This window comes from Montipora foliosa, chromosome 1 (genome assembly GCF_036669935.1).
Source record: "Montipora foliosa isolate CH-2021 chromosome 1, ASM3666993v2, whole genome shotgun sequence".
Lineage (NCBI taxonomy): Eukaryota > Metazoa > Cnidaria > Anthozoa > Scleractinia > Acroporidae > Montipora > Montipora foliosa.
In genome coordinates, this window is record NC_090869.1 from 55,150,519 (window position 1) to 55,170,518 (window position 20,000).

Here is a 20,000-nt window from a genome sequence, read left to right on the forward strand (position 1 = left end):
GAACTGAAGATGTTAAAGTCACGGCAATTAACATGTACAAGTACAAGGAAAGGTTACGTTTACATAAACGTTGGTCGTGTAGATCTAACCCGAAGGTCGTGGGTTCAATTCCCACCCTGGTCAGAGTTTTTCTCTGTCCTTTTGTGGGCCCAGTTCCATCATTAGGGCTAACGCTCACATGGTTCATTGGGATTGAAATCTAGCACTTCACGTTACACTACACTCTCTTCAGGTATTACTTATTAACCTGGAAAATTGAATATTTTAATCGACCCCGCTAACTCGAACAGTTTTTCGTTTCCCTTTAGAGTTCGAGTTACCGGGGTTCTACTGTACTTGGCTGTCAATGTTTAACTATTTCAGAGCTTGGTATATGAGAGATCAGCCGGTCTATTTCTAAACACAACATGGTAGTGTTTAGCACTGCTCACCTCTGCGTTGTGGCTGGAAGTTACTGATTAGGTCACGATTTCAGTTGATTATATGAAAGAAATCGCTATGCATTATGGGGTACTATTCATTCTTCCTCTGGGTCTCATCGAAAATATCCGTTCCATGGCCATTTTTTATCCGTGACCATTTTTGTTACCAGTACCTCTCTGTAATCTCGAAATCCTCCTGCAACCAATGAATTAACATCTGACATTTTGAATCTTGGCGCGAAAACTGGCCGAAGGGGAAATGAAGCGAGACCGGTTCCAAGTCCCGTTCCATTTGGCTTGAGAAAATTTCGAAAGTTCTGTCCGGAATTTTTGGTTGAATGGATCGCGCCCCAGAACTCTCCGATCAGGGACCAGTTTTCCATTTTTGACCAGGCCTTGCGCCATCGCGCCTGGTCCCAAGTCTCGCGATTTTTGCGATTCAGCGCGTGAAGGCTTGGGAACAAGGCTGTCAACGTGACAAGGCATCGCCCCCTTGGGTAAAAATATTTCGCTCCACCCACCCCCGGCCTTGAGGAGCGTGAGGTTTCACGGAAGGAATTATGTCAAGTCCGGGGAGTGGTGGAGGGAAAGATTTGTACTAAGAAACTGGTTACTTGTCACCAATTTACCGTTTGGGTGCACGGCTGATCTGACAGAAGACGAAATTGAAATTTTGTGGCAACTTTTCCTTCACAGAGTGGATAGCGATCTATTTCCTTGAATAGATGTTCGATAGAATATTCGAACATGTTGCTGGCCGAGATGGAGGCGGATTGAAGGATTTTGGCGACATTTTTTGGCTCGATTTCTCAGGTTGGCTTGGCCGATCGACTGGTGAGCGTTTCCTACCTTCTCCCTCTTTTAGAGATAGGTCTTCGGTTGAGGATATCTCGCGAAATAGCGGACAGAATGACACCACATTACCAAAGAACGATCACAAAGAATTAACAGACACGTAAGTGCAACATTAGTGCTGATTTCTAAGTTTAATTAAACCTTCTGATTTGTATTGACTAAAACACACCATACAAGCTCTCTAAATTCAAAACACAACGCAGAGCTTGGGTCACCTGTGCTACCACACGTACGCAATGCTTGCCTATTTTTTAAAGTTACTTTTGGTAATTGGTCAGTCTTCAAACATGCTTGGGACAGTCTGTTCCACAGCCTTGCTCCGACCCTAGAGAACGAAGAACCCTTGAGCATAACATATAAAATTACAATTTTCGTAGATAGTAGATTATTGAACTGGCCATAAACAGAAATTATGTGTTGGCCGCAATACTGCAATTCTAGCTTGCTTCCAATTTTTTTGTCTAGATTACCAGAGTCTCTCTTAACAATGCCCACAATAGAGTCGAATTTACATAAATACTTAAGAAGATATCATGATAAGAAAAAATATAATTAAAAATAATTAAATAAATAAAAAAAACAGTTATTCATCTGGAGAAGTTGCTGCAAAGGTTAAGCTGCTTTGGTCATCTATAGAGGTTAACTTTATGAGTCTTGATGTTTCATTCATTACCGCCGAAATCTTCGTCCAGCCGCGTGATATTTGTAGCCGTTCTGGATTTTAAATGTTGGCATAATACATGTATAACATCTCCAGGAAGCTCACGGTCACTGTTCCTAAGGTTTCTTTGACGTTTCATCCTTAACCAGACGTCTGACAAATTTGCAAATGATTGGCTGGAGGTTGTTAGTGTTAGACCGCATTCTGTTATGAGCAGTGTAGATATCACATGTTATGCCACGGAGACCCAAGCGTGAGAAAAGTTTAATGCACAGATTAACAGTATCCTTACTCTACTCCCTCTCGGCGTTTGTCTGTCCTTGAAAGTGACGTTATATTGATAGTTGTATTGTTACATAGCTTTTAAAGCTTGAGAAACTGAATTTACTAAAGACGATAACTCAGTTAGAGTCTTCCATAACCACTTCACATCCTCCTTAACCTTATCCAACCGTTAGACACTGCGTCAGCGGTAAGGGGCAAAACGTGTTAAAAAAGAGCACTGTGCCAAAAACGTTGTACCGAAAAGTTGAATTCTTGCGAAAAAAATCGTGCCAAAATGATTCGTGCTGAAAAGACGAACTTGCCCCAGAAAAGTCATACCAAAAAGATGAAATCGCGCCGAAAGCTGGAAACTTGTGCCAAAATAGGTACGTGTTGTACTGCTGAACACCTGAAGTCGTATGGAAAAGTTAAAGCTGTACCAAGGATTTTCCAAATTCATTGCAGGTAATGGACGTGGGAGACAAAAAAATTGAAAAGACAAAATGTAGTGGCCTCGTACGTACTACGCTATATATATGTAGTCTGCGAAAATCCGAGTTGCATTCATTTCGAACTCGGATTTTTTAATGCAAAATTGAAAAACGTACCCACAGGCAATCCAGACTCGGAGGGTAAAAAAACATATAAGGATTTGTATGAGAAACTCGATAACAAACTGAAAAAGATATTTACCCGCAAAAGTTCTAAATAAAAAAGTCGTACTTCATTGTCGAGGTGAACTTCTCGCTTTTTGTGTGGTCATTTGCCTGATTGAATGCGATTTACGCGACTTCTCAAATTTCCGGGTTGTCACTCGTACCTAAATAAAAGTTCGGCTGGAAAGTAATTTCTACCTTACCTCACATCTCGCCGATAAAATCACACTTCTCTGGCATCAGTCACGCTCAAACTCCGGCGATGGCCACACGGATAAATTGACTTCTCCTTTACCAAGTTTCAAGGACCAGCGTGCATCCATTGCTTAGAAACAACGAAAAATATTCAAATTTTCAAATCCTTCGAGGCTCGCTTACAACGAATTTTTGGCACGGTTGGTCAACCGTTCACCCTTGTGAACGGTTGACAAGCCGAAAATCCGAATTGTATTTCCGCAAAATTTAGAATTTGGATTTTTTAAATGCAAAATTCGAGTTACGAAACAGGAGAGATTTAGAAAATGAATTGATTAAGAGGTTAAACGCAAAGGCTGGTCTTCACTAGCTACGGAGTCGGAGTCGTAGTCGGAGTCGTAAGAGCGCTTATGACCTGGTGAAAATCAAAGATCGGCGTCTCGGCGTCGTAAGAGGAGTCATAAGCTCGACGGAATCGGAGTCTGAAGAATCAGAACGTTCCCATTTTTTTCCGACTCCAGTGAAAACTAGATTTGTCGGAGCGCAAGTACCAACCAATTACAATGCTTGGAAACACTTATGCATTGATGTAAGCGTCGGAAAGCGTCGGGCAGTGAACTCGCACAAATCACATTGGGGGCTTGTTTTCCTTGACACTCAGCGTTTGTGACAGCTTTCAGAGAATAGATATCTGCGTACGCGATCGGCTGATCGCTGATCTTTAAAAGGCAATACAAAGAGATGGGTCTGCTTAAGGCACGGTGTGTATTTTCTGGTTCCTGGCTTCTCTTAACACGCGAGCCGACTCTATTCGTACCAAAATGTTAACGTGACACTTTCGTGCATTTTTTTCCTTGCTATGTTTCTTGCCTTAGGAATGATACGGATTGTTTCACATTTTATATATTCGTATTACACCTTTTACTTTTTAACTTTTTAACTTGATAATGGCGTAACGTAGCGCCGAAACGTCGTTGGCTTTTTTCATTTTGTTTTAAATATCTCAGTTTTAGTTGCATTTATGCACTATGGAATAAATAAGCACGAGTAAACCGAGCGAGTGCAATTTGTAGTGTTTGAAAAAATTTATAAGGGCCTTTCCGAACTAGCAGACAAATTTTGAATTGTCCTGGGCAAAACGAATGTCTTCGTACTTGTTATCCACACTGAAACTGTGAAACCGCAAATGGTCAACAAATCTGTCGATCATTCGAGTCTGTGAATACTTTGCAACAAGCGCGCCAAACATTTCATTTGGCGCAAAAATGGAGTATATATTCCAAAATACTTCAACTTTTTTCACGCCTGTTGCTCGTAAATTTCGCTGAAATTCAGATAAGAATGTTGGTCATGATGTGCTGTTTTTTGAAATCAAGTTATGACGCGTGCGATTCAAGACTGTAGGAAACAGACACCGGGCTCGCAGATACAATCCGTACGCCTGGAGCCTTTCAAGACCTAACTAGTCTTGATTTGAACCGAAGAATTCCCGAGGAGTACTTTCGGAAACATACTCAAATGTACCGACGTACTTGTCATGTCTTGTTGAATGTATTGCGACTGGCCGTGACACGTCAAAATACACGTTTGTGTGACTGTATCCCTCTATGTTTTATTTGACCAATTTTTGGCCCGTTTTCACCCAAAGACAAAAATTTGTCCGCGGCGCCTCTGAAAATTTGTTCGCTTCGGCCAAAAAATGTCAAGTCGGGACAATCCATACTCACTTGTAAAACGCAGTTACAGACCGCAAATTTGCCAAATTAAACAATTTTGTCGCTAGTGCGGAAAGGGCCTTACAAAATTAAGTTGCACGAGAAAAATCATGTGATTCAACCCGATGACCACATGGCTTCGCTTCCATAAATGGAAAATGCAAGTCACAAAAATTTTTGGAAACCGCGAAATTAACTCGGATTTTTACAACTAGAATTTCCAGATCAAGAACGAGATAAAGGCCTCTTAACGTGTAGTGTTCATTACTGTTTAAAAGGTGAGTATTTCTCTGATGTTTGAATGCAATTTTTATCCTTGAATTTTAAGAATATTTAAAGAATAAACCTGAGGCTGAAATTGTGAAAAGAATATAATTTCGTGCGTTCAAACTCTGTAAATACAAAACAATGATATGTTTTTACTTAACTGTATGAAATTATTCCTTTCTCTAAACGGCAAAAGTAGCCAACAAACGAAACACTCTACACCAGCGATAGCCAAATGTTTAATGATGAGCGGTGCATATAATGTATATATTTGTGCAGTACAAAAATATGCACAATGTAAAAGACATGACTACAAGAATATTCTCAGCCTAAAATTGACAGAACAATAGGAATATTCAGCCTGGGCCAGAGAAACAATATTCTTCTAAAAGAGAAAGAGTGTATTTGTAAAGGCACAAATAATCCACTTACTGTAGTTTGCGAAACGAAACGAAATGGAAAATTGTAGTTTGCGAAATGGGAATTTGTACTCCTTATCTACCTTATTCATTTGACATAATACTAATATCCGTTTCCCCGCAAAATACATGAGAAAAATGCGGGAATCAAGATCTCTTCGGTTCATCGATCGGGCACTGTCCAAAGGGATCGTGTAAATGTCAGTATGCAAATTTCTGTTTTCACGTGCGTTGTCTGTCGAGTTTATTTTTACCTACACCGTTCGATCGAGTGGCCGCCTTCTCAAAATCTTGACCGTCTTTGACAGTGTCCGATGAGCCGCAGCGACATTGATTCCTCTATTTTTCTCATGCATTTTGCGGGGGAAACGAATATTAAGACGGAATTCACTAGAAGTTCGAGTAACAAGTGGACAAAAACCTAATACCAAGATTATAAACATCGTATTGCAAACTTCTGTACGACTGTTTTAAATATCTTCTCAAAAAAAATCATTTCTAGCAACACCAAACGTCAAAAACAACTGTTGAACTTCGTAAGAAACACTTTAAAGTACTGGTGAAATGAAACTGATGATGAAATTTTACCTGTGTTTGCACAATTTCTGTGAACGTTGAAATTTAATTTTTCTCGTTCCCATGAGGAATTGTTTTCGGTGTTATTTCAGGCAAATATTTATATCTTTAGCTTTCAGGAAATGCGAAAAGAACTGTAAAACACAAAATTATTCTGGTACCAGATTTTTGTCCACTAACAACTGAAATTGCTCGATTTTCTATCGGCTTGCGTTAATGTTTTGCAATTTTATCGCTTCCATATGTGGAAAGCGGAAGCCACGAGAATTTTGGAATCCGAGTTGCATTGACCTTGAAATTAACAACTCAGATTTTCTAATGCAAACTGTTCATCTCGGATTTTTACAACTCGAATTTCCAGATCAAGCACGAGATAAAGGCCTGGTAACGTGTAGTGTTCATTACTGTTTATTAAAGTAAGTACCTAAAAGTATTTTCTTTCCTGTTTGAATTTAATTTTTAAGCTCGATGGACTTACAATCGATTCTGTTCATAGACAGTATTGTGTCCGTGGTCCGCGAGAAAAAAGGATAATCTTGAATATCTTACCTGAATCAAAAAGCCACGAACTGAAATTTTCCCTGAAGTTGTTTCGATATTAAATTGGCAAGTTCGAAACTGGAATATTTCTCTTGTAATTCGAAAAAAGGTGAACGTAATCGCGAGCCCTTCGTCCGCAAATTGGGTCCTTGGTCCACAGTCCATGTCAGCAGCTCCCAAAAAATACCTGTGAAACCTGATAATTTTAAATTCTGAACGAACATGAAAATTTATTTCTTTATTAACCTTGATATATCTCAGTTACAGTCGTATTGGATGTCGTTGTGAGTATAGTATCTGCTTTTATTTTCAGTTGACCGTCTCCCAAGACAAGCGCGCTCCGTTCCATTAGATGTACAAAAGAAGGTAACCCGTTCGTAAACATTTTATAAAGAAGATTTTGGAAATTTTCAGTTAAGGCAAAGACCTTCTCGATTTGTCGAAGGTTTTCTTCGTCTTCTTTGCGAGATTTAAGTTCTCTGGGGTCATAGGTAGTATAAGTCGCGGACCAAGGAGCCCTATAATGCGAAAATTGTTGATATTTTGCAAGAAGTTTGAAAACCCTGCAGCAAATTCGTTCCCAACTGCAGAAATCAGTTTATCTGTAAATATGTTCTGCAAAAAGACGCGTGTTCCCGTTGCGTTTTGTCTTTACACCAGCCAAGTAAACATGACCATCTAAGTTACGGAGCCGCTAAAGTAGAGACTTTCTGGAAAGAAAAATTAACGCACCTGTCAACAAACTTGAATTCCGCACAATCACCGATAGCAGGAAAGCCGAAATTTCGTAATATGAAAGATGAGAAGAGTAATCAAGAAATTATCGGACACATTTGTTTTTGGTGCCGGGTGGTCTGTCTGAGTATGGGGTCTTTGACTCTCTTACGGACTATCCTTATGGCATTTTTCTTTAAATTTTCTTTTTTTTGTTTTGTTTTTGTATTTTGCCATGAAATTGTAATAAATAAATAAATAAATAAATAAATAAATAAATAAATAAATAAATAAATAAGTATTTTAGTTAACGAGGAAATATAACATCATGTTGGGAAAAGCTGCGGACCAAGGATCTCGTGGACCAAGGACATCATACTGGACTGCTTTGTTTCCTTAGTTCATGGATTTCCTTCGCATTCATGAACTTGAGCAATCAGTTATTCAGGAGGGTGAAATGTAGAGGATATTACATAGATAGATAGATAGATAGCTACAGGGGCGTAGCCAGGATTCTAGGAGGCGGGGTTCCAAATTGGTTCCAACGAAAACAGTTGGTCTACAATCCTTACATCACGTTCATACAAGACTTTCAAAATTGAAATTGACGTCACTACGCAAACAGAAGACGCCTTGGTTACCGTTGAGCGAACGTGTTTATAACTACCTCGATGTTTATGTCTCGGTGGTAATTGATGTTCATCAATGCCAGCCCAGACTCTCGCTCACTTGACATGGTCGACCTCAGGTATGTATTTAACCTTCTTAGTGTATGGAATGAGCGCCACATTCAGCTGACGTTATCGGCAATGTGCACAAAATGCGGATCAACGTGTGCATGTTAGGAAAGAACTCTCGATCGCATGTTCTGGGATTGGAATTTCATCAATATAATAGGGCCGGAAAAATGTCTTGATTCGAATTCCTTACGCATTATCACTAAATTTCTCGCTGTGCCTACCTTTGTGGTAAAAAGAATGCATCGATCTTTTGCAATTGGGACATTGTTACGGAAACCACCAGCTCGAACAACACCAATGGATGGTCTACTAATTTCGCGGGCATTTCTGCACACACATGCATCGTGTTACACAGGAATCCCAACTCTGCTCATGTTTTCGAAAATGCAAGTGAAACGCTAAGCATGGAACAAAACGAAGAATTTCGGGAATCGAGAGTCCATTACACTCTTGTTGGGATAAAATCACTGTTAAAGGGAACCTCCACTAAAACAACAAAATAACTTTAAACTACAGAGCATAATGTTTACAATTGGAATTGCTCAATCTTTTTCCAATGAAAGCGTTTGTATTCGAGGAAAATAAATTCCAAAAACGCTTATTTTGGCTTTCAAATTTCGCGGGCGCCGCCATCTTGAATAATTGTGACGTAACTTGGTTGCTTTATTGTTCTGATACAAAGAGCGATTGTTCTGGAACAATAGGGCAACCAAGTTACGTCACAATTATTCAAGATGGCGGCGCCCGCGAAATTTGAAAGCCAAAATAAGCGTTTTTGGAATTTATTTTTCTCGAATACAAACGCTTTCATTGGAAAAAGATTGAGCAATTCCAATTGTAAACATTATGTTCTGTGGTTTAAAGTTATTTTGTTGTTTTAGTGGAGGTTCCCTTTAAAAATAGGAGAGGGGGGTTCCTTGGCGTGAGAGGGGGGGTTCGGGAACCCTTGGAACCCTCCCCTGGGTACGCTCCTGAGATAGATAGATAGATAGATAGATAGATACGGAGAGATAGATAGACCTTTATTTAAACATGATAATGTTTAAAGCTATAAAGCTTATGGCGTCGTGTGTTTACAAAAGATGCTTGAATGAATAAGATGAGATTCCCTTGAATTACACACCGGTACTATTATACGCCTAACCTAAAAATCCCTAGGGTGTAAGAGAGCTAAAAAGTAAATAACAATTATGATTCTATATGCAAGATACAGTTAAAAGTATATATAATCATGGTCACTAAAATCTATAGTGGAAATTGCCATAGCATAAAAATTAAGATTTAAGGAACTTGCATTATCTTTCAACTTGGTTGATAAAGATTTACAACTCGCATCTACAATTGAATAATCATTGGCCAATGTGTTATTCCATAGAGCCGCACCTCTATATCTAATCGAGAAATGGACAAATCTTGAGTTGAAGCTTAGTCCTGCCCGCCCCGCCCTTGCGAATTCCTAGGAACAAAGGTGTGAATTTTCACGGTAATTGGAACTTGGAATTCCTAGGAATTCCTAGGAATTCCAAGCTTTACTAATCTTGCTTGGTGAGCGTGCATAATTCCTAAGAATTCCTAGAAATTCCTAGGAATTGTTTTACCCTGGAATTGAATTGGACGAAAATTCCTAGGAATTCCTAGGAAAACTTACATGTAGCTGACTCAGCAAGAAATATTATAATAATCTTGCAGAGCTCACATTAGATTTGATACTACACAGGAATATAAAAGAACAACAATAATTCCTCTGAAATCATTAAATTTTAATCAAAAAGTAATATCTATTAAATTGCACTTTCATTAAATGGGTACTTTTATACCAACATAATACAATTAAATAAGATCTATGAATCAATTTTGCATACATGTAGTTGTATTTTAGTACAGTCAAATTAACTTCATAAAATTTTCATATGTATTTACTTAACAATTTAATATTTTTGTTAATAATTTTGTCATAATCATCAAATTTCCATTTATATAATCAACTCTTTCCCGATAAATAATTAGAATGTAAAAGTTCTCTTCAATAAACGTGACCAGAAACGTAATGAAATTTTCTTACATCCTCTATTTTATGGACATTGAAAACAGCAATAACAGAGTTGCAAGTTTCTAATGAACATTCAATGAATGTGAGACAAATCATCTGTGTAGCTAAGATGTTCGTTATAACCTCCCGGACTTGTGTTGTTTGCCCCCTCAGAAGTGTGTAGCTAATTTGCATGATAAGAGCAAATCCAACATGGCGGCCATCGTGAATAAGATCTATTCAAAGTTGATATTTAGATTAGCTCTTGGAAAATATGAAGAAATTCCTTGATATGTTTTTCTTCACATAATGTACTTTTTTGAGCTTTTTAAATGTTTTGTCTTCATGTTGAACCCAGAATGAAAAAAGAAAAGAAGTGAAATTACTGATCTTTTGGGCTCGACTAGGACACAAAATATCAAGAGACCAAAAGCATTAAGACATGTAGGTTGTTAATATGAATCTTGAACTTACATTAAATTAGGTCCAATTTTTGTTTCTGAAGGCCAACATTTTCTCCTCCAGTTACAGTTGTTCACCCCTTGAGGGATGACTGTCTCACTTCATCTGGAGTGAAGAGGTGAAAAAGTAATACTTTCAATCCCTCAAGGGGCTTTGTTGTGTTTCTCACCATCTGAAGCAACTGGGTCTGAAAGAAAAATGTTAATTTAGGTTTAATTATTACCAAAAATTTAATCTTATCAACTGATTTAATTATCTGTAAGTGCACAAGTCAAAGTGTTAACCATGTGAAGCAAATATAATAAGTAATAAACATCTTGCTAACCTGTTTTTGTGGGGAAAGAAACTTTTAGGAAGCAATAATCAAGTACAATTAGCAAAGAAATCACATGTTACACATGTCATACAATGTATAGAGAAGATATATGTTTGAAAGCACCCTCTTTGTTATTCCAGTGAGCCACCTAGTGGGCATAACAAATCTTTCTTTGAGCAGCTGCACGTAAATTACAATAAGTGATGTAATTGATATCTTTGTTAATTTTTAGCTAAATCAGGCACACATTGATTTTCCTCAAATTCAAATAGCATTTTGATTAGTGCTTCGGGCTAGATGACTTGCTCAGCTCGTTAATTTATCAGTAGCATTGTGACTAGCCTGTGAAATGCATGGGACAAATATGAACGGGCCGAATTGGAAAGAGCGAAAGGTGGGAAAGGTATGTAAGTTAATTCCAAGAAAGCTATGGAGGTCATAAAAATGATTTGTGGAAAACCTGGTGCATCATATAGACTTTGTTCAAATAACCGGCCTTTTAAGTCCTAGGATCTAACGGGAAATAACTTTGCTTTCAAGAAAGGAAATGATACAAGTTATTACAAGTGTTTCAATGATCAAAATCACAAGTGGAAGGTGAAAGAAAGCAAACAATGGACACGCAACATGAAATGACCGTCTGTGAACGCGCACTGAATGCAGCGCTGTCAATGCCATGCCTTTTAACAACAATCGCCTGACTTTAACAGTAATGAGTTATATTGAGTACTTTCACCATTAACAAGCATGGATATTTTTCACATTATGAAACATACTTACCAAAAACTTTAAGAATTGTTGCTTTGTAAATGGCGAGCCTTCCTTTGTTTGAAGCGGTCGATATTTCCACGTGAGTGCCTTCTTGTAACTTGCCATTGCCAACAACTTGCTTTTCATTCACCGCACTGACAGTATCCTCGTTCTCCCATTGAACAACAATAAAAACCATCTTAATTCATTGTAAAAGCCACAAAAATCGATCCACGATATTCAAGTAAGGGCGCGAAAAGCGAATGAAAAAGGCTTCTTTGTTTCGAACACGAGGTCATTGGCTCAAATGGTAGATGCTTCATATATGCAACATTAAAAGAGAATCCGCTGGATTATTGCAGAAACAAGCAAGAACAGTCACACGAAGATCGCACGAATAACTTCGCCGATTCAGATTATATTCCATGGATCCAAATTCAGTCGGATATATTGATGACAACAGACATTATGAAAAGCTCACTCATGAAATGGAACCCGCTTTAAATGTTTGATTTGTCATCGAACGTTTTTGAGGAAACATCGACACTTACGTTCTGTCCACCGGGTTGTCACTTCCTAATATTATAGCGGTGTCTGCATCTGAAGTATGCAGATTTCGAAGCACTGAACCAATAAAATCTGCGGTTTCAAAGCTGCTGTCAATGCGTTCGAACCCAGAGGCAAAGGTAGAAGGTAAATATTATTGGGACTTGGGACAGTGTATAATTTGGGAATGCATTTAACAAGAGTCCTGAAGGTGTATTTCCTCTTGTGTTGAATAATCAAATTTGGTGAAAATACAGAAGTGTTGACATGGAACTAAATTTTCTTCTCATGATTTTCATATTGGTCTTCATTTAAATATTTTAATTGGTTAGAGAGTAAGGACCATTAATTATTTTTGTTGTTGTTTAAGAACTTAATGTCACATTCCAGTGTGTAGATAATAAACTTGTCTAAGTTAGATGTAGTACAGAATGTGAATGAAGTCATGGTAAATTTCTTATTGAAGTCCATCCACCCTTTGTACCTCTTTGCCTTGGAATTCTCAATAATTCCCAATATTTCCCAGTGGTCTATTATTGATCATTCTCAAAACATCTTAAAAAATCCCCTTGTTGTCTACTTCTGTCTTGGAATTGTTGGGAATTCCTAGGAATTCCTAGGAATTCCCAGTAATTCCCAGCAGTATAGTTATCCAATCTCAGAAATTCTCAAAAATTCCCAGATTGTGAAGTCTTCCTAATTTGCATGACTTGGAATTGTTGGGAATTCCTAGGAATTCCAAGTTTTTTGGGAATTCATTTCGCAAGGTTGAAGGTACAAAGACAGAGTCAGGTGTCCTAGATGGATATGTCGATGTTGGTCTACAGATTATACTATCACATAATGGCAAAGGCAGATTTCCCAGTGAGCCTTGTGCATCAGTTTTACTAATGCAATCTTATATTTGTAACATATGGCTAAGTGGAGACACAAATTTTATCTTAGAGTGCTGATAGTCTCTCACGAGTGAGACGGTATATAAGCGCAGCACTCGAAGATAAAATTCGTTTGTTGAAAAAAGTTTTCCTCTCATCAATTCGGAACACCAAATAACTTTCACAGGCTTTATTGTATTCTATTTTTTGATTCAAAACAGTTCAATACATATACTTTATGTCATAGAAAGTGCGACGTACAGGGTTTTATTCACGAGTTGTTTGTGTCAAAACCCCAAACGAACGAGGGCTTTTGACACAAACAATGTCTTTGAGTGAATAGACGAGTTCATGCTCTCTATTGCGTCATGGGTAATCAAGGCAACACGGTGGGAAATTCAAAGGTTTATGGAAGTTCAAAGCAAAATATACTGTACACGACTCTACATTATAATTATAGACTTTCAACTTCATAAACCAAACAAATAAGTTCATGTTCTTAACTGAGATGAACTAGACTTGGTATCCATTCTTTGGAATTCCTAAATATTGGTTTTTGTGTCTCCATACATTTGCTGTAATTTTGTGCCTTTGGAATTACAGGAAGTGTATGGCAGAAAGTCTGTTTAATAAAATAATTTCTACAATAGCCATTCTCTCCAAATTTATTCTGCCGCACCTTTGAGCGCATATCTTCTGTTTGGAAAATAAAAAACCCAAAATTGCATATCATGAATACTTTTCATTGATTTGAACTTCCTCACAAACCTTTGAATTTCTCTCCGTCTTGCCCTGATTACCCATGATGGACTCAAGAGTATGAACTTGTCTATACAACCCTGTACAAAGCACTTCCTATGTCGTGAGCTGTCTATTACACATAAGACAAGAATTTTCATTGAAATAGTTTTCTGAGCACAAATTAGAAATAAAAACTCACTAACAATATAACCAAATGCAAATTTAATATATAGCAATGGAAAATGTTGCAATACATGTAAATCAAGGAAGTAAAGTGCTGAACGGAAAAATGCACTTACAAATTAAAGTTTTTAAAATTAAATCTAAGTATGATATCAATAAATAGGATAAAGTCTCATTTAGTCACCGTCTGATTCAATAACAATGTATGATTTGTGCGAGAAGCACCAGTGATTGGCTTGGAAAGGCCTTTACACTATTGTTGATTGGTTATATTTACACGTGAAAGAGCTGTGAGCCAAATTTTTTATAAGCTCATGCTTAATTTTCCCATACAAAGTCTATGAATAATATTGTACACTGAGCTTGGGCTGTATAGGCTTTTTTCATATGTGAAAAGAAAGCATATAGATTTCTGCAAATGAGATTTATAGTATAAAATTCTCATGTTGTGTCACAGGCAGCCCAAGCTCAGTGTACAATATTATTTATAGACCTTTGTGTGGGAAAATTAAGTATGAGCTTATAAATGCTAAAATAAGCTGTTAATGTGGAAATAAACTTCATTTACCTCTACCTACAGTTGTCCTCGTCTTTTCTGTGCAATCAGAGGGAAAACTGTGTTCGTTTTAGACAAGTTTGTGGCTTTCAAATTTTTACGATGTCGTTACTTGTCATTTCCGCTCATAAAGAGAAGAAAGGCTGGTGACTCCTAGCAATCTCGTCCCACAAATTCCTCTTGCATCACAGTGCAATGTTCCGAATCACCATAAAAGCACCACAGCCTTAAGGCCAGATAAATTTCCTTTCACATCAACTCCACTCCGGGACCACACAGCGATGTTTTGCGGATTAATTTCAAATAATGTTTAGCTTTCTATAATCTTCCCATGCGCTCAGCTAGATGTGTGGCTACGACCGTTAATGGCAATCATATTACATTCTGCTCTCTCATTGGACAATTTGAAACACTTGGCCTTAAGGCTGGGGTGTTTTTATGACAGTTTGGACCTTTGCAGTGTGATGCGAGAGCAGTTTGTGGGACTAGATCGCCTCGCGTCACCAGCCTTTCTTCTCTTTATGAGAGGAAATGACAACTAATGACATCGTAAAAATTCAAAAGCCACAAACCTGTCTAAAACTGACATAAGTTTGCCCTCCGATTGCACAGAAAAGACGACAACAACTGCAAGTAGAGGTAACTGAAGTTTATTTCTACATTTACAGCTTATTTTAGAATTTAGAAGCTCAAATTTAATTTTCCCTTATAAAGTCTATTGTACACCGAGCTTGTATAAGACTTATTTCTTTATTCCAAATAGCACGAGAATTGAAAGACCATGTGATAATATACACGCAAAAAGTCACCTTTATTGCACTAATTTCACTCTTCTGCATTCTGTTTGGAATTAATTGATGTGCTCTCAGCCATATCAAGATTCTGAAATTTTTGCATGTATATTATCAAGTGCTTAATTTGGCAAAGCTGATCCTAGCACGTAATATTGCATTGAAGAACAAACAAATCTTAACTAAAGCTATTTTGCTTATAACTAACTTTTCAAGCTATTCGTTTTTCTTCTGTTATGGAATAGCCTCCCATTGGCTGCTGTAACTGCTGAAACTATAATCTCTTCCTTCCAAATTAAAGGGGTGCCTTAAAAATTATTAGGCAATTAATTGTGTAACTATGCAAAATTCATTTTATAAGTACTGTAATTTAATGTATTGCTATACATTAATAAATGTATTTGTACTGACTTTACCTGTCATCCCCTTCTTTTTTCTTTTCAACAGTTCTGAATAATCTTCCAACTGCTCTAGGATTATAATTAAATTATAAAATACCGGTATGCAATGTATCTATATAACTGGCCTCGTTTTTGAGAATTCATATAGGTTTTTTTTCCTGCCTCTGTAAATGTGTTGTAATTATTTATATAACTTTATATTTCCCATAATTTTTGTGTGTAGTTTGTGATGTTGCCTTATCGATTAATTAATATTTGTCTTGCTAATTATTTACTTTCATTTATTATTATGTGTAATTAATTATTAATCTATTTCATTTATTATTTTCAATTTATCTAGCTCAAATGATATCATTATCTGTAATCATCTATTGTAATACTATACTTGAACTATGCTGACTGTAACTCTGCCTGCCTCGACTAGCTTTCCCTATTTGGGGGTGGAACTGATTTATATGCACATGCTGAATGAATGATATAGGATGATTGATCTGTGTCATGGGATCACTGTGTCACAAATCCTCTGATTGCAATAATAAAAGACCCCTTGTTAATGTAGCTTTTTTGTTGTTGCTGTTCTTTTATATAGCTGTGTTCTTGTATTTTGTAGATTCATGGTGCTGCAGTAAGAAAGATGAACAAAAAAGAAAGTAACAGAGTGAAAAAGCGTACCTTGAAAGTTGAATTTGGCTGGAAACATTACAAAGGGTACAAGTATGTTCAGATCAAGAAGGGCAGAGGGGTAGGAAAGCGGAAAGTTGACATGAAGAGGACTGCTACTTATCAGGAATGTCTGTTGAAAGCCGAAGAACTTTTTTTCCCTAATTCAAGCAGTCAGTATGGCACACTTTTAGATATGGAAACACCATATTTGGCAAGCAACAAGTTACATAAAATCAGTGAAGAAGGGTTCACTGTTGAAAGATATAAGACACCTGGAATGAATTCGATAAGACTTTACTTAGTGACAAAACGCAAGACACAGGCTGATAGCAGTAAGTAACATTTAATTTATCTTTAAGTTAGTTTGTTGCTGTCTTACTGGAGGCAAAAAGGTTTGAACAGTCACCATTCTTCATCACATGGTCACATCAATTCACAGTTTTGTTTTGTTTTTTTTCTGAGTGCTGTTTAATACAGTCCGTACTTCCTGTATCAAGTAATGGTTTATTATTAGTATTATTATTATTATTGTTCTGATGTTTGTACTCTATTTCCCAAATACATTATATTAGGTCAGATAAGTTATCACAAATTATTATTTTAAAAAAAATTAACGGTATTAGAAACTTAATTAGTCTTCTTCTTAGAGTGAGCCATTGTGATTAATTGCATTTGACAAGTAGGGGAACATCTGTACAGCACTAATGCAGGCTCAAGATGACCGACCAACTTTGTATCCCCGCAGATTTTGCAGGGGCAAATGACATCACTATCAATATTTTATTGTAACTCACTTAAGATAGAGCATGAAGCTATAAATTTTATACTTTGTCAAACAATGCCATGCTGAGCACAATTGCAAGACAGTCATATGCTCACAACGGGCTTACAGTAATTTACTACAAAATGTGCTGGTTAACCTTTCTTAAAGTTGCATCATAGTTTTAAATCCCAAAAAGTATTTTTTGTACATGTATGTTAGGGTTCCCAAAGCAAAAACAGGTGGTCCTTAGGAGGTGGTCCTATTTAAAGAATTTTCAATTTTTCTCTAATTTTTTAAGCAATCAGTTTTGAGATAAATTTTCATCCAAATGGTGTTGGGCAATTTATTATATGTTGATTAGCTGTATCTTCCATCAAAGTTGAAAATAGTGTTTTTGACACGGAATTTAGACAAAATATGGTATAAAATCATAACGGGCCCAAAAATTGCAAAATGCTGACACTGTTTTGTACATCAAACTGTATTAAAATAGTCTTGCAAATTTGAGCTGAATCACACAAAAACTTTTGAGTTGAAGCTCCATAACTACTGTAGAGGGTGCCTGTTAGGCAACATTCCAAAGCCTAGAAAACGGCAAGCACAGTTTTCATGGCCAAGTCATCATTGAGTGATCAGCATCGCCTACCAACGTTCATATCATGTAAAGTTCCATCTCCTGGGGAGGTAGGAGGGGATGTATACAAAACATGGACTCCAGGTCCATGGACTACCACTGTGGACCCAGTTCATGGACCCCTTCATGGACCTGGTCCATGGACTACCCCCGTGGACCACACCTCCTTTTGTACAGTTTCAAGCAGAAAAAACTTTAGACGAGAAAGAGAAGTCATCCTGACACTTATCTGGACAAATTAGGCAAGAATAATTATTATCGTCTCTTTCAGAGACAAAAAAAATTCAGGAAGCTTCAACGGGATTTGAGCACATGACCTCTGCAATGCCGGTGCAATGCTCTACCAACTGTTCATGAACTACGAAGCCACTCAGTTGGGAGCAAGTCATGTAACAGTTTTGCATATGTCGTCCTCTTGGGGCCTTAGTATGCCTTTTTGGCCTGCCCTGTCTTTAATACCACGCTAGTTGAGCATTGGACTACTGTGTGGGAGGTCGTGGGATCAAAATCCTGGCCGGACCAACACTCAGGGTCTTACAATAACTGAGGAGAAAATGCTGCCTTTGTAATGACATCTGCAAATGTTTAGACTCTCTAGTCTTCATGGATAAGGACGATAAACCGTAATTTCCTGTAACGGCTGAAGAAATATTTCATCAGTTGTTTTTTTCTTAATTAACCACATAGGGCCCTATTGTGCGAGATCTTCGTGCACAGGCGAGGATTGCATGTACATATCATGTAGCATGTAGGTATATGTGCAAAAGCAGTCTGGCAAAGTTCCCCACAAAGTGTTGTTCATTGACCCTAAAAATCCACTAGAGAAGCACTTGGTCAACAATATATTACAATAGGTGGTGTAGGTGTCTATAAGAGACAATTGCTTAAATCAGTAGCCCGTGCCTAGGTGCGACGTTTTCACAGTCCGCGATTTATTGACGTCATAGCGTCACCGAATGCCAACTCTCTTAATTGTTTCTTGTGGAAAAGGTTGACTAAAAATAGATTGGTCTGCAAAACTGCTTTGACAGAGGCTTAATTATAATATGGAAGTTGTTCGCCCCTGGTTATGGGCTCCTGCTTAAATTGTCTAAAAATTTTCCTGCTTGTAACTTTACAAAATAAGGGGTGTTCCACAGGGGTAGTCCATGTTTTGTATACGTCCGGTAGGAGGTCATGTGGTACTTTCTCCGTCCTTACACTTCCCAATAACATTTTTTTTTTTTCTGATTGGTCCATGGGCAATTATCATCTAAATACATTTTTCTCTGTCGTCCTCTTGCTTTTGTTCCATCAACTTTTCCTTCCATGATTACTCTTAGCAACTCATTTTGTCTCATGACATGTCCATGTCTTGCCGATAAAATCACACTTTGTCAAATGCTTTCTTGTTGAAGCTCAAATAGATTACCTTTTTGAACTTGTACATTGTATCAATTTCTCTCACTTCACTCAAGGCTTCACGTGGGTACCTTAAAGTTTTCTATACCCAAACTGCACGTCTACTATTTCTGTTTCAGCAGCAATTTTACGGCATGAGCCATAAGTCTTATTGTTCTATGGTCTTTGCATCAGTGGCCTTCGGCTTTATCAGAACACTAATGAAAGCTGATTTCACAAAGTCCTCTGGTAAGTGACCTACAGCTGTAGCTGTTGTGTAAATCTTGGTCAGCAACTTCAAAAGCTTAAATTGTTTGCCTTTTTCTCCCATGTGCTTTATCATTTCGATTACCACGCCATTTTGTCCAGTCGCTTTTCCTTCTTTCATCTCTTTTATAGCACATTCCAGTTCAGACATCAATATAATGGAGGATCTTCCACTTCATTCTTCAAAATACTTTCATCTACATTGTATTGTGTCCAGTCTATCTGCGTCATCAAACAATTCACATACAAATTAAGTATTCAATCCATCTCTCCGTGATAATATGTTCTCTTTCTTGTAGCAAAGCTTCCCATCTTTGTTCTTGATGACACCTGACGACACATTCGACTTTTTGAAATTTGTTATGTCTTTCACTTTTTTATGTACCTCTTTATGTGCGTGCTTTTTAATAATTTGCTCCACCTGTGGCTGCCTCGTACGCACACCTGGCGTTCCGAGGAGTTTCAACAAAACCAGACTTTGTTGTTATTCGCAAGATGAAAAAAAACATTTATTTCAGAGCTTGAGTTAACAACTTAGTGCCGCTTAACGGCGACTTGAATACGACATAGAACACATCTCACATGTGAAGTGAACAACAACAACATGGCAGGAAGAACG

General features: G+C 37.5%; 1 protein-coding gene across 6 annotated transcripts in view; it reads left to right on the plus strand.

Moving 5' to 3' along the window:
• Positions 1-4,905: 4,905 nt before the first annotated feature.
• The window catches only part of LOC138001568 (uncharacterized), a 62,396-nt gene continuing 47,301 nt past the window's right edge, over positions 4,906-20,000 (plus strand). For 4 of the 6 annotated variants that reach the window (XM_068848145.1, XM_068848148.1, XM_068848149.1 and 1 more), the window contains exons 1-3: positions 4,938-5,046; positions 6,884-6,936; positions 16,285-16,669. In XM_068848145.1, coding sequence (XP_068704246.1) covers positions 16,309-16,669 — 361 coding nt within the window. In that variant the 5' untranslated portion in view covers positions 4,938-5,046; positions 6,884-6,936; positions 16,285-16,308. Of the gene's footprint in view, positions 5,047-6,391; positions 6,447-6,883; positions 6,937-11,935; positions 12,275-16,284; positions 16,670-20,000 lie in introns of those variants that run through there. The other 2 variants (XM_068848146.1, XM_068848147.1) reach the window with 2 other exon arrangements.